Source organism: Taeniopygia guttata, chromosome 5, assembly GCF_048771995.1.
Source record: "Taeniopygia guttata chromosome 5, bTaeGut7.mat, whole genome shotgun sequence".
Lineage (NCBI taxonomy): Eukaryota > Metazoa > Chordata > Aves > Passeriformes > Estrildidae > Taeniopygia > Taeniopygia guttata.
The window spans coordinates 55,325,310-55,338,406 of NC_133030.1; the positions used below are offsets into that span (position 1 = coordinate 55,325,310).

At 36.8% G+C, this 13,097-nt stretch overlaps 1 protein-coding gene across 3 annotated transcripts in view; it reads left to right on the forward strand.

Annotated features, from left to right (window-relative positions):
* TDRD9 (tudor domain containing 9) overlaps positions 1 to 13,097 on the forward strand; it is a 68,098-nt gene that overhangs the window by 38,169 nt on the left and 16,832 nt on the right. For all 3 annotated transcript variants that reach the window (XM_030275086.4, XM_030275079.4, XM_030275085.4), the window contains exons 10-22: positions 1,770 to 1,821; positions 1,979 to 2,063; positions 2,797 to 2,854; positions 3,392 to 3,496; positions 5,155 to 5,252; positions 5,614 to 5,745; positions 6,385 to 6,547; positions 6,631 to 6,694; positions 7,163 to 7,226; positions 8,693 to 8,737; positions 10,204 to 10,257; positions 11,736 to 11,852; positions 12,673 to 12,780. In XM_030275086.4, the coding sequence (XP_030130946.4) occupies positions 1,770 to 1,821; positions 1,979 to 2,063; positions 2,797 to 2,854; positions 3,392 to 3,496; positions 5,155 to 5,252; positions 5,614 to 5,745; positions 6,385 to 6,547; positions 6,631 to 6,694; positions 7,163 to 7,226; positions 8,693 to 8,737; positions 10,204 to 10,257; positions 11,736 to 11,852; positions 12,673 to 12,780 (1,145 nt within the window). The remainder of the gene's footprint in view (positions 1 to 1,769; positions 1,822 to 1,978; positions 2,064 to 2,796; positions 2,855 to 3,391; positions 3,497 to 5,154; positions 5,253 to 5,613; positions 5,746 to 6,384; positions 6,548 to 6,630; positions 6,695 to 7,162; positions 7,227 to 8,692; positions 8,738 to 10,203; positions 10,258 to 11,735; positions 11,853 to 12,672; positions 12,781 to 13,097) is intronic.

Genomic DNA, 13,097 nt, shown 5'->3' on the forward strand with positions numbered 1-13,097 from the left:
ATTTCACCTTGAGTTGTTTTTTGGTTTTGTTTTTTGTTTTTGTTTTGTTTTGAATGTTTGTATTTGTTTTTTGTTTAAATACATTTGATAAATTTATGGAAACTCTTGCTGTTGTAAGCTGGTACACTCAAGTTTGTGTTTTATTTGTTCAGTGTTTGGCCTTGTCTGATTTTAAACAGGATATTCAAGGCTGATCCTGAACTCAGGATCACCCCTTGAAAATTTTCCTCACAAATGTTTTATACAGAACTGGAGAAAAGGGGAGATGAGCCCTCAGTTTACAACACAGCCGCTGAGGCAGAGCTTTGGGTTATTTTTACACATTTAATATCCGCATTTAGGATGTTGATTTGAGATGCTTATTTTTTTTGAGTGCTAGCAATTACATAGCATTTTGAACATTAAAAATAACACTCCCACTGACTTGTCAAGTTGAGTGTGCAGCAGCAGCCAGAAAGAGCAGTGCTGTGCTGAGGATGCTGTTAAGAGATTTTTGCCCACTGTCTTTGTGGAACTCGGTGATGGGGCAGAATCTAATTCCAAAAGGAAGGAGCTGCAGGTGTCTCAAGTAGGATGCCATGTTGTTCTTGTAATTGCCCGTCTTGTTCATTGTTTTGTTTTTTGTTGTTGTTGGGGGTTTTTTTGGTTTTTTTTTTTGGTAATGCTATCAAGCCTCTGATTCTTAATAGATAAATATTCTTCAGTATTCAACTCTCCTTTGGTTCCAGAACTTGTCTCTCTGTAGATAACAGGTGATACAGAGTGCCATGTTAAACTGTAGAGTAATTTTCTTAACATACATGGATGAATATGTTCCAAATGATCTAATTTTATCTGTTCTACTTGTGTTGATCTCATTTTTCGTCTGTTCCATATTTTCTGCTGAACTTCCTCATGCCCTGTTCTCCTCACTGTCCTTGTATGCTTGCCAGACAGGTTTGTTTTACTAGGTCCCCTTTCATTCTGAGACCTGAGTCTCCTGGTAGGATCCTTGTGTTCTGTAGGTGTCATGGTCAATCAACTCTTGTCACTTCTGAAACAGGTCAGCAGATACTGCCTGCTGTGTCCAGTCAGTAATTACTTGACTGATTAATCGTTACTGTTAACAGTGGTGATGCAGTCTGCTCTGCCAAACATGAATCATACTTCTTTTAGTTGTTTTTAATCGCAAAAAACAACCTCCAGGTAAGGCCAGTGTGGGACAGGTTTTTGAAAATGGGGCATTTGAAATTGAAGTCTCAGTAAGAAGTAAACTAAGCTTCTCAGAAAGGTTTGTCTGTGGAGGTATTTAGGAAGATAGAAGAAAAAAAATCCCTTAGTCATAAGATTTCCCGTGGCAGATGTGAAATGCATGCCCCAGAAAATGGACGCTGGAGTGGCCAAAGGTGAGATGGCTGACAGAAATAGCTAATTTTTTCCCCTTGGCCCTGCTCTTTGAAAGAACTTGTTTTGGTTGAAATACCCAATTTTAGCCTAAACCAGACGGATATTCAGCATGTGGTGAGTTCTGAAACAAGGATTAATAATGGGATATTTTCAATGTCCTTTATGTCTTTATTAAGTGTAAAATTAATGCAAATGGTTCTTCAAAACTTGACTCACTGGTTTTCAGACACTTACTATTCCATTTGCTGTTCAGTTCTTCTGCTATTTTATTATATGGTAAAAAAGAGGTAATAATGACAGGCAGTTATTAGTTGAAATAGATGTTTCTGAATTTTTCCTTATGACTAAAATGAAAAATAAACTCATGATTACTTTTTCCCTAGGTTTAGGTGAAATAAGATACATGCACTCATGCCTCTCAGATAAATATCAAAGGTAAGTTAGACCACATTTGTTTCAGTTCAGTTAAGCCTAAATATAAACAGTCTTTCAGCTGTATGAGTTTTAAGTGTATAATAGGGTTTAGCACAGAAGTGTAATCAACTTTAATATTCTTGCATCAGTTAATATTTCACAAATATATTTTCTTCAGGTGGCAAGTGTACCCACTTCATGCATGTGCAACATTGGAAGAGCAAAGTAAAGTATTTTCAGCTACGATTCCTGGCTACAGAAAAGTAAATATTTTTAAATCATTACTTTTTTAAAGCATGTGAAACCTTTTGCTAGAGTAGTAATAGCAAATAATAATGTATTTAAATAATATTAGCTGCTCCAACTCAAACCATTTTATGAGGACAAAGCAGTTTAGTTTTTCAGTGTGTGAACTGATGGCCTTTCATACCAAGCTGTTGATTTAATTGGTGTGCAGACCTCAGGAGAGGTGCATTAACCTTGGGGAAGTTACCCTTAAACTATTGCCTGCTGCTTTTTTATCCTTCAGAATGGTTTGTGCATGTTGATTCTTGCACCTGCATGACAGGGGAGTGCTGCTGGTGGCACTGAATAGCAAAGTAGTGTCCCAGTATGGGAGAGTGACCCACTTTGTGCCCCGTATTGTCACTGCTGCCTTGGTTTTCTTCATCTGCTATTACTAAGAGAGTATTGCTGCCAATAGTGGCATGTTTCCTTATGGAAAAGGCACAAGGAAATATTTCCATTCTTCCTCTATTGCCTTACTACTTTATTATGCTTTTTGAGCTCAGAACGAGAAAATGCAAGGGATTTTATGTTGTCCTTGTGGTATTGCCTTTTTTTTTTTTTTTTTTTTTATACTATGCAGAGCAGATATGTTGTGTTGCCATTACATTTATATTTCTTTATAGCAAGTTGGATTTTTCATGTAGAAACTGTAATGCAAGTATTTTTTTGTTTATGAATTCATTGCTCATTTTTTGCTTCAAAACTCAGGTTATTCTAGCTACCAATGTAGCTGAGAGCTCTGTGACAGTTCCTGATGTTAAGTATGGTAAGTTTCTAAATGTTGTAATTCTGTATACACTGTTTGTAATATTTTCCATACTTGTGCTAGGTTTGCTCTCCAGGATATGTCACTGTTCAAAGAGCTGCTGTTGGAGTGTTGAATTCTTTCACAACACTGAATCTCAATATATGAACAAATAGAGCTACTGAGTGGGAGGTTGGTTTAAATCTTCACTAAGGGGTAATTTTAAATGCAGTAACAAGCACAGCCAGACCTCATGTCACAAGTTAAGATTTTTAATCACATTGTGACTATGTTTTGAAGTAATTGCATCAGTCTTACAGACTTTCTAAATGCAGAAATGATTGCCTTTTAATGGTTGTCATCTACAATGATTTACTATTTTTGTGGTAAGATCTGTTAACAATTTGATTAGTATTCAGAATATCCTGGGTCTGGTTGTTTATAAATCTGATGTTCTTTTTATTGCTATTCAAGTTATTCAGACTTTTCTGATAATGCAGATGATTCTGGTGTATTTCTTTCCACTGCCATGAGGAATTTTTTTTTTCTTACTTGCAGTGATAGATTTCTGCTTAACTAAAATTTTGTTTTGCGATAAAGAAACTAATTACCAAAATTTGAGGCTTTGCTGGGCATCTAAGACAAACTGTAATCAAAGAAAAGGTAAGATAACAGTAAGTAATGCAAAGGAGTTTTAGGAGCTGACCTTCATGAACAATTCTTTGTTGCTTTTTCTTGTATTAATAGTAAAAAGAACAGATTATTTTGGCCGTTAATATTTGATAAGTCTTTACCAGGTCAGGGTATAAAAGTGGGATTAAGAAACTCTGTGTGAATGATTTTTTTTTTTTTTTTTTGCTCAAGTATATTTGCAGAGGAGTGTTTTGTATCTTATTGAAAAGTACTAAAATTCAGAAACCATGAATTCTTTGTTACTTAATAGCAATTTTTTGTCACAGGCCATTTTTTAAAAGGGAGGATAGGTACTGTTAGGTATTTATGAGCTGCTGGTGAGCTGCAGCAATAAAAGAAATTTTCATGTCTATATGTCACTATTAATGAGTTAAAATATCCACAGCAGTGTTTCTAGTTTACACCAATGTTCATAGCACAAGGATAAATAAGATTCAATATTGGCTCTTCTAGTAAGACAGTTGGTTTCAGTCAAAAATAGTGCTAATCACTAGTGACATCTTCAGATCTAGAATACTGTAATTTTTAAGTGTTAGGAGGTCAACTGGCTGTCAGGTGGCCACCAAAGCTGCTTTATCACTCCCCTCTCCTCAACTGGACAGGAAGAAAAATGCTGACAGAAGGCTCAGGGTTTGAGATGAAGACAGGGAGATCACTTAGCAGTTAGCATTGCAGGCAAAACAGACTCAGCTTGGGGAAATTAGTTTAATTTTATTACCAAACAAGTCAGTCTTGGATAATGAGAAATAAAGCCAAATCTTAAACAGCTTCCCTCCTCTCCTTCCCAGTCTTGGACTCGCTCCCAGTTTCTCTGCCCTCTCTCCCCTAGTTGTACACAGGGATGGAAATTGGGGATTGTGGTGGGGTCATTGTGCATTCTCTCTGCTGCTGCTTCTTCCTCACACTCTTGCACTGTCAGATATGGGGAAAGTTTCCAGCAGCTTCTTACAGAATCCACCACAATAGCCACCTCCTTTCAAGACCTGACTGTGAGCCTATGAACCCCAATATGCAGATTCATTTCCATTTGGTTCCACATCAGCAAAGGTCGTAACAATCAGCCAATGTACAACCAGTAGAAGTAGCATTTTGTGTAAGACTTGGGCTTGTTGTGCATGTATGTGACTTAAAAATGTGACCTGATTCTTGAGTGTAGTATCCCACAGAGAGGAGTTGGTTGAAGTGAGTGGTGTTTGGATTTGTGAAGATAGATGTCTGAATCATTGTATTTTCTGTAAATAGTAGATCATAAAGACATTTTGCTGTTTATCATTCTAGCTTAAAAGTTGTTTTTATTGAAGATTATTTTCTAGCTATAGAGTCAAATAGGAAATAAATGCCTGTTCAACTGAGAAAAATGGCTGTTGGTTTGAGGGCAGTTACGTGAAAGAGGTATTTGAGTGAAATAGTTACATAATTCTTTTGTTAGTTACTGCTCCTATGGAAGCAAAATTTTTTTGTCCTACCCTTCTGTGTCCTCTGGGCCTGTCTGCTGCAAGAGAACAGAACACTGCTCAGCCTGCAGCATCAGCTGTCATGTGCTGCTCAACCCAGAGGGTTTGTAGATGGATGGGTTTGGAAAAAACTTGTGCAATTTACAAATTGGTGATTTGTTCTTTTATGTGAAGGTCGTGCTGGACGTGTTTCCAAAGGCTATTGTTACAGGCTTATATGCAAGAACTTCTGGGCAGACTGTATTCCAGAGAAATCAGAACCTGAGATGCTGGTAAGGCTTTTGGGTTTAGGCTTAGGTTTTCTTTAATGCATGAAGTCATAGCAGAGAAGCTTTGCTTTACTTTCTCTGAAGATGATTGGAATAGTTACTAATAACTAATAGCAATGACTAGAATTCCACTTGATAACTATTTGATAAAGATCATTCCATGTAGTTTCCTTATAGAAGGAGGTACATTATAGCAGTAACGCTGATGTGGATTAGAAATAAGCAATCTACTCAAAAGAAAACAAACCCTTGTTGTACACAATTCACTACAGATTTTGCTAAATTGTAAACGTACTTTTTCATATAAAACACTTTGTCACGCTTCCATGAGGGGAGAGTTACAATAATCTTGTTTTCCCTTCAGCATTGTCCATTAGGAGCTACAGTCTTAAAATTAAAGAAGCTTGATATGGGGGAACCAAAAGCCTTGCTGGCAACAGCTCTTTCTCCACCCAGTGCAGGTGACATTGAACGTACAATACTTCAGCTGAAAGAGGTAGGCTTCCTTTTAATGTTGTTAAAATCAAGGTGATAGGAATGTATTCTTTGTATACAAAGAATACATTCTTTGTAATAGGAATGTGTTCTTTGTATTTAAGGTAGTAGTAGTCTTAACTGGAACCTCAGATATGAACTGTGTCTACAGAATCTTTCACTCCTTGGTCTGTTGTTGGGTTACCATCCTTTTGAGAATCATTTCTGTAGTTACATCTTCAAAACATGATTGTAATTTCATTAGAGAGTAATGGTATACTCTTTGAGGACTAGTATCTATGGTGAGAAATAACAGAAATAGACAAAAAAATAACTTAAACTCTGTAAGCAACATTGTTTGTGAATAAGTAATAAATCAGACTCTTACAAGGTGTATTTTATAGAGGTCAGCCTGAAGATTCCCTGCTCACCTGTACAAGAGGGATGATGATTTTGATTTTCAATTATAAAGATGATAAGGGAGAATCCTCGTTGCATTAAACTTTTTTCTTTTCCAAATAAGTAAATATTTGCATGATTTGTAGCTTACTTTTATATCCGGTATATGTAGTGGCTTTGGTTTCAGAAAAGCTAGACTTTAAAAATTGTCTTAGGTGTACTTAGTCAGCTTTTACAAGTGAATCCATTTTAATTTCTCTAGCTTGGAGCACTTACTACCTGTGTGCAAACAGAAGAAAATCTGCATGATGGTGAGCTGACTTTCTTAGGAACGATATTGACACAGTTGCCAGTGGACCTGCATCTTGGAAAATTGATAGTCCTTGGGCATGTCTTTGGTTGCTTAGAGGAATGCCTTATTATAGGTAACTGAAAGAAGAACATGTGAGACCATTTCTCTAGAACCAAACCATTTGCAGGTTTTAATTTTGATTTGTTTTTGTTGTAGCTGCAGCGCTGTCTTTGCGGAATTTTTTTGCAGTACCTTTCAAAAAGCATGTTGACGCATACAGGTAGTGCCCCAAATGTTTTATAACTTCCTAACTACATTTGAGAGCAGAGGGCAGAATTGATAGCTCAAGATAATTTTCCTTCTCATGAGTCTGATTTTCTGTTAAAATGCCAAGCAGTGCAAAATGGAGCTTTTCCAGATAGCTGACACTGGAATCTATTTATTTGGGAACTTAAATGACAGAGCTAACTCACTGTCTCCTGAGCACAAGGCCTGGTTTTTCAGCTTTGCCTTTCCCATGTAGCAATGTCTATTAAAATGATTCTTTAAATAGCAAGGACAATTACTTATTATTATCCTGCTCATACAGAGCATCTCCTTCAGCAAGCAGATGTGAATAAGAACAAGTAATTACAATAAGTATATTGATCATGTTTATTAAAAACATGGAGGGTATTGCTGAGCTGTGTAATACATGCAATATTTGAAAAGTATTTTGTTGCTAATAGTTTTTTGTTCCTATTGACAGGAAAAAAATGTCTTTTGCTGGAAATAGTAGGAGTGACTGTATTGCGATTCTGAATGCATTTAGGGTAAGTCTTCCATCTTAGATTACAGTGAAATCTGATAGACCAGGATAAAGGGTTTCCCTTTATTAGGATCAGTGCAACATTTTTACTTAGCAGTTCTTAAAAACTTCACATTACTGATAGCTGCATATTGATGTTTTTGGCAGTCTTCCGCCAACTGTGTAAAGTTTCAATTGTCTCTAATAACCAAAAATGAAATGCCAGATGTGGTGATGTTTATAGATTGTTTTTAACAAAAGACAGTTTGGACTGGTAAATTCTAGTACAGAATGAGTTTGGTGATCTTTCTCCAAAGTTCTTAACTTTGGCTTTGGGATGGTTTTGTGCAAATGTCATTTTTTGGTAGTCTTGGCTGTTTGGTGGCTCAGTACCATGGACAGGGGTCAATTCCTCCAGGTAGAGGCAGAGCTGCTGTGCTTCTGCTGGAAGAACAAACTTGCTATTCAAATTCCAGCATTTTATATAATGCACGCTCTGGTGTGTTTTGTAATCCTCTGGAGAGTCCAAAATCTTCAGCTGCTGATTTAATTTATTCTCTTTTTTTTTTGAGCATGTTGCCCTTCAGTCAAAACTGACTTTTTTCTTGTTCTCTGCTGTTAGAATATCTTGAAGCACTCATGGCTGTGTATGGCACATGTATCCACTAATCCTGAGGCTCAAAAATAGTGTTTTCTGAATTCCCTATATCCTCTTAAATATTTCCCTTGTGTCACCTGATAATTATCACTCGTTCATCTGAAGATGCTATTTCTATAAAACAGTATGTTGTCCTGGAGAATAAACACAAACATTGAGACACAGCTTCCAGTGAAGTGTCTCTGTGTTTGAGTGGTGTGAAAGCTTTGTTTTGAATGGCTGAGTATCAGAAAATAATAGGTAAGTTCAGGCAAGGTTGTTTCTAAACTCCTTGATTCAGAGTAGATTCCTCCTTTTCTATCAAGATAGGGAAATGCAGTCTGGCTGTTCAACCTTGCATGTAGTCAGTGTCCCCAGTAAACTGGATTATTGTATTATGAGGTGACTTGCTGTCAAACTAGAAATGGATTCTGCAGGCATCTGTCATAAGCTGCCTAATAATGAAGTAATTTTCATTAATATGCTGGGTATTTTAATTTCTCTTCCGGCACTTTTTTCTGGGGGGCATTTGCATCAGAATTTACCTGAATCAGTCATTTCACTGCTTTTGTCCCAAAGCAAGGAGGAAAAAAAAGGTTTTGAAAGTAATCTGCTCTATTACAGTATCAAATTAAAGCATCCAAATTGTTCTAATAATTTGTGGATGTTTGCATGTGCTTTAACACTTCATCCATTTCCTCTCATAAAGCCATCTGGACAGTCTGTTAAAAATTACCTTCAGTGTTGATATGAAAAGAAAAAGTTTATAGTTTTAAATGTCACATTAAACTTTGTAATAATTACTACTGAAGCATTACGTTTTGTATCTGAATACTACACCATTCTTTTCTTAGGCATGGCAGGCCTGCAAAAAAAAAGGAAAGCTGAGAAATCCCAAGGTTAGTTAAACTTTTTCTTATTCTCCATTCAAGGTTAGTGACTTAAGTGCTGGAATATTTTTTACATAGTAAATATTAAAAGTAAGAAGTTTTTGCTAGCAGTGTTTATTTATAATAATTATGACTTTTCATACATAAATAGACTAGGCTTTGAGAGAAAATGAGCATTTGAATCCAGTGCAGAGTTATTTGAAAACAATCCCTTATGTTAGCTCCTTCCACAGATGAATCAACAGGGGCCAGAGGGTTTGAAATCCAGCCTAAAAAGGGAAATTGAGCTGTATTTGAAAGAAATACTTTCATTGTGCATAAGTATCTTTATTATTTTTAAATACAGAGATTGCTGCCCCCTCAGAAAACCCTGAAAGGTGGAAGATGCTTAAGTGCATCAGTCACAAAAACCAGTAGCATGCCTGCAGTAACTGCCTCCAGTCCTTCTTTTATGTGTATGAGATAAAAGCTTTTTTATTTCCCTTGTTCTTTCAGAGTGTAGTATCTTTTATGATCACCAATACATAACATGCCCTGAGTTACAAGTAGCCAGGATGTCTGATTAAGATGTGCACATAGAGAAAGAAGTTCTGAGTTTTTTGTAAGTGTTCCCAGATTGCCAAGAAGCCCAGTGGCATCCTGGCTTGTGTCAGCAGTAATGTAGCCAGCAGGACAGGGCAATGATTTTTTTTTTCCCCTGTACTTGGCGCTGGTGAGGCCACACCTTGAGTCCTGAGCAGAAAATACTGGAGGACACTGAGGTGCTGGAGCATGTCCAGAGAAGGGCAGTGGAGCTGGTGAAGGATCTGGAGAACAAGCCTCCAGGGTGAGGAGCTGTTGAGGAAACTGGCAGGTTTTAGTCTAGAGAAAAGGGGGCTCACTGCAGACTTCGTTGGGGGTTGGCCCCTTCTCCCAAGTGATAGAAGCAGAGAAAATGACCTCAAGTTGCACTAGGGAAGGTTTAGATTGGAATTAGGAAAAATTTTTTCATTGAAAACATTGCAGCACACTGCCCAGAGAAATGGTAGAGTCACCATCCGTGGATTTCTTCAGATGGCGTGGGGGGTGTGGCACCTGGGGACGTGGTTTTGTTCTGGACTCAGAGTGCTGGGTTAATGGTTGGACTTGAGGATCTTGGAGGTCTTTCCAAACTGTAGCCTTCCTGTTGTTATTCTCTAGGTGTGAACACTAAAGTAGATTTTTTAGTGGCAGCACAGAGCAGTTGGACTTGTGGGTTGATAATGGAAAGGTTAGGTGACCCACAGCTGCATTGGTGATAACCAAAGTATAGTTTTAGTCAAATACAAATGTCTTACATTTTTATACATATCATAATGCTTAGTATGATTGCAAAGCTGTGAAATGTGATTAAATTCTTCTGTTGCTATATGTGACTATTATTAGTGTCCACGCAGAAAATGTGAGATAAAGTTTACTAGCAGTAGAGGAAAAAAAGTTTTAACTTTGTTTTACAGGAAGAGCTTGAGTGGGGCAAATCTAATTGTGTTCATATAAACAAGATCAAAGAGGTAAGATTAAATAGGTAGTAATTTTTATAAGCAGGAGCACTTAACTTTCCTCATTCTCTATAAATGTTAAAATCTTGACTAAACCTACTGTGTATCTTACCAATATATACAGATGTATATTTTCTTAAAATGAAGCATGAATTTAGATGAAAGGAATTTTTTTAGGATAAACAGAGTGGTTAAATGACTAACTGCTTAACATATTTTTAATATTTTTAAGAAACCTGCAGTATTATTTGCTAATTTTATAGGTTTCTCAGGTCACTGGTTGTGGTGTGACTGCTGTCTGTTAAATACTCCTCTCTTCTGACTGGGAAGACTCTTAAGCAAATGCAGTTACGTGCTGCATGGACTTGAGAATCTGTGGGGCTTTGTTGCTAACATTACTGCAGCAATTAATGAAAACTCAGCATCACAATGGACTTCAAGCTTAATTTGATACATTGAGGGGAAAAATAGGTAGGACTGTTGAGTAATTGATCAGCAGAATGGCCTTGGTCATTATTTCAGCAGTTCATACCTTTGGCATGAGCAATGCAGAGCCTGTGTTCAGAAAGCACAAGAAATAAAAATGGAATTTGTAAAATTGGACAATGGAATAACTAGTCTCACAAGGCAGCCTCTCAGTTTCAGATAATGCTGGAAGAGGTTGTGAACAGCATAATATATAATGAGTTTAGAATGGCCACCTTCACTTAACACATTTGGGGGCTTTTATTTACTGCACCTAAAGATGCTAATTGCATAATCCCTTGTGTGGAAGTGAGTTTGCAGAACTGAGTCGGTTGTGGGGGTTCCTTTCTGGCAATGGTTGTTCTGGTAGTGTGCTAAAACTGCCAGCAGCTGAAAGGAAAGGGAAATGCAGCTGTTATACAAATACAGAAAAGTTGTGTGGACAGGGCTTTGTACATCTGCTCCAGAATCATTTGAGAGAGGGAAGGTGTTTACTCTCTGTGGTTGGAGGACCAGTGGTTGCTTGTGGGAGTTTCTTGGAAATGCCGAAGATGGCTGAAATATGCTGTGCTAGAGGGCATAAGTTTGATCTCTCTCACAGTAATCAGAGTTGTCTGCTAAACTGAGGATGCAGCATGGTCAATGCTGCAGTTGGGTGCAGAACTCCAGGTTATTAGCAAGATTTTTACCTCCTAAAATACAATCCTGAAATGATTTAAATAGCGAATATAATCTTGTAAAAGTTTAATTCAGTTATTTTCCTAATTTTATTCTGTATCATACATGCATAATACGCTTTGTGACTACAGAATAGTTCTTTATTAGGAGATTTTGAGAAAACTGCTTGAGTTACAATACTGAAATTATTTTCCAACATAAAGGCAGTATATTGGTGAAACGCTTTCCAGTCACCTGAATAGGGAAAGGAGTTTGCCCAATTATTTCAGACTTTAACTAACAGATTTTATTTCAGTTTGTGGCTGGGTTTGATCCATTTAAAATGTAACTTAGAGATCAAATTTCAGGTGGCAGAGTTATTTCACAACTTGAAAAGGAGAGTCAGTGCATTTAACATGCATGTTAAAACTCAATCATCTGCTGTGGACGAAGAATATGTGTGCAAACAACGCTTCATCTTGCAGGTAATGCATTACTGTAATAAAGAGATGCTATTTACAAAAATTGCAGTTGAATCTTCATATCAATTTTCATAATTTTCCATTCATAATATTGATAAACTAGTATTACACTTGTTTTCCAAAATTCTCTGTGGATGTAGCAATTCTGGGTAGAAAAAACTGCAATTTTGGGCAGTATATTGGCAAAGTAGAGGGACAGCTATTGTTGGTTAATTGAAAATTATATTATCCCTTGTTTGAGGTGTTTTATTTGATCACTGACTTGGTTAGTTAGTGGGGAGGGGTGCAGGTAATTTTATGTCTAGCTATTTTGTCTTTGTCTAATTTCCAATTAAATTACTTGTCTTATTTGTACTCATTAGCAGTGCTGTTATTTTCACAGACCTGTTAATCATTTCAGTGGCAGTTAGTTTAACTGTGTAAGCAGTGAGCTTCTTGGAGCTGAGTTGTTGAACATTTTAAGATACAGCCTGAAAACGGAACAGTTTACATGTAGCTATTTTGTGTGAATTTGTTTAAATTTAGGCTTTTGAAATCAGAACTAACAATTACAGTTTTCAACCAATAGAATAGAGCAAATCTGCATAGCAAAACATTAATGTTGTAGAATTGTTTGAGAAATTGAACTCTTATCACAAAAATATATTTTTAAGAATTTGTGTGAATTTGTGTTTGGTCTCCAGTTCTGGTAATTCCCGAACAGAGACAGGAAAAAAATATTCATATGAAGATCTATTGGTGTCTCTATATGTTGTCAGTGTATCTCATTTAAAGAAACTGAATATAATCTGCTGTCTTTCACAAAATACTTTCTTGATTTCAGGTGGTAATAGCTGGTGCTTTCTATCCAAACTACTGTACTTTTGGAAAATGTAATGAAGAATTTGCCATGAAAGACCTTGCTGGCAAGGATCCAAAAACCACTGTAATGGTATGTTAAGAGGGCGAATGACTTAATTAAGACTCAAGTAACAGAAATATGAAGTGTTTGGGTGCTATTTTCAAGTTCTGTTCTGACTTGGGCAAGGAGAGAAATAATTACCTACTCTGATCCTTGCTTGGTGAAGTCTGTCCCACCTTCCTTTCTTTCAGTACAATAAACATTGTGTAGGTGGGCAATTTTGAAAGAATTCTTGAGAACTGCCTCTGCGCATTTGATTTCTAGTCTTGCACAGGCAAACAACTTCCATCAAACTAAAAAAATACTTGGAAAAATAGAACAGAACTATCAAGGGTACTTTTTTACTC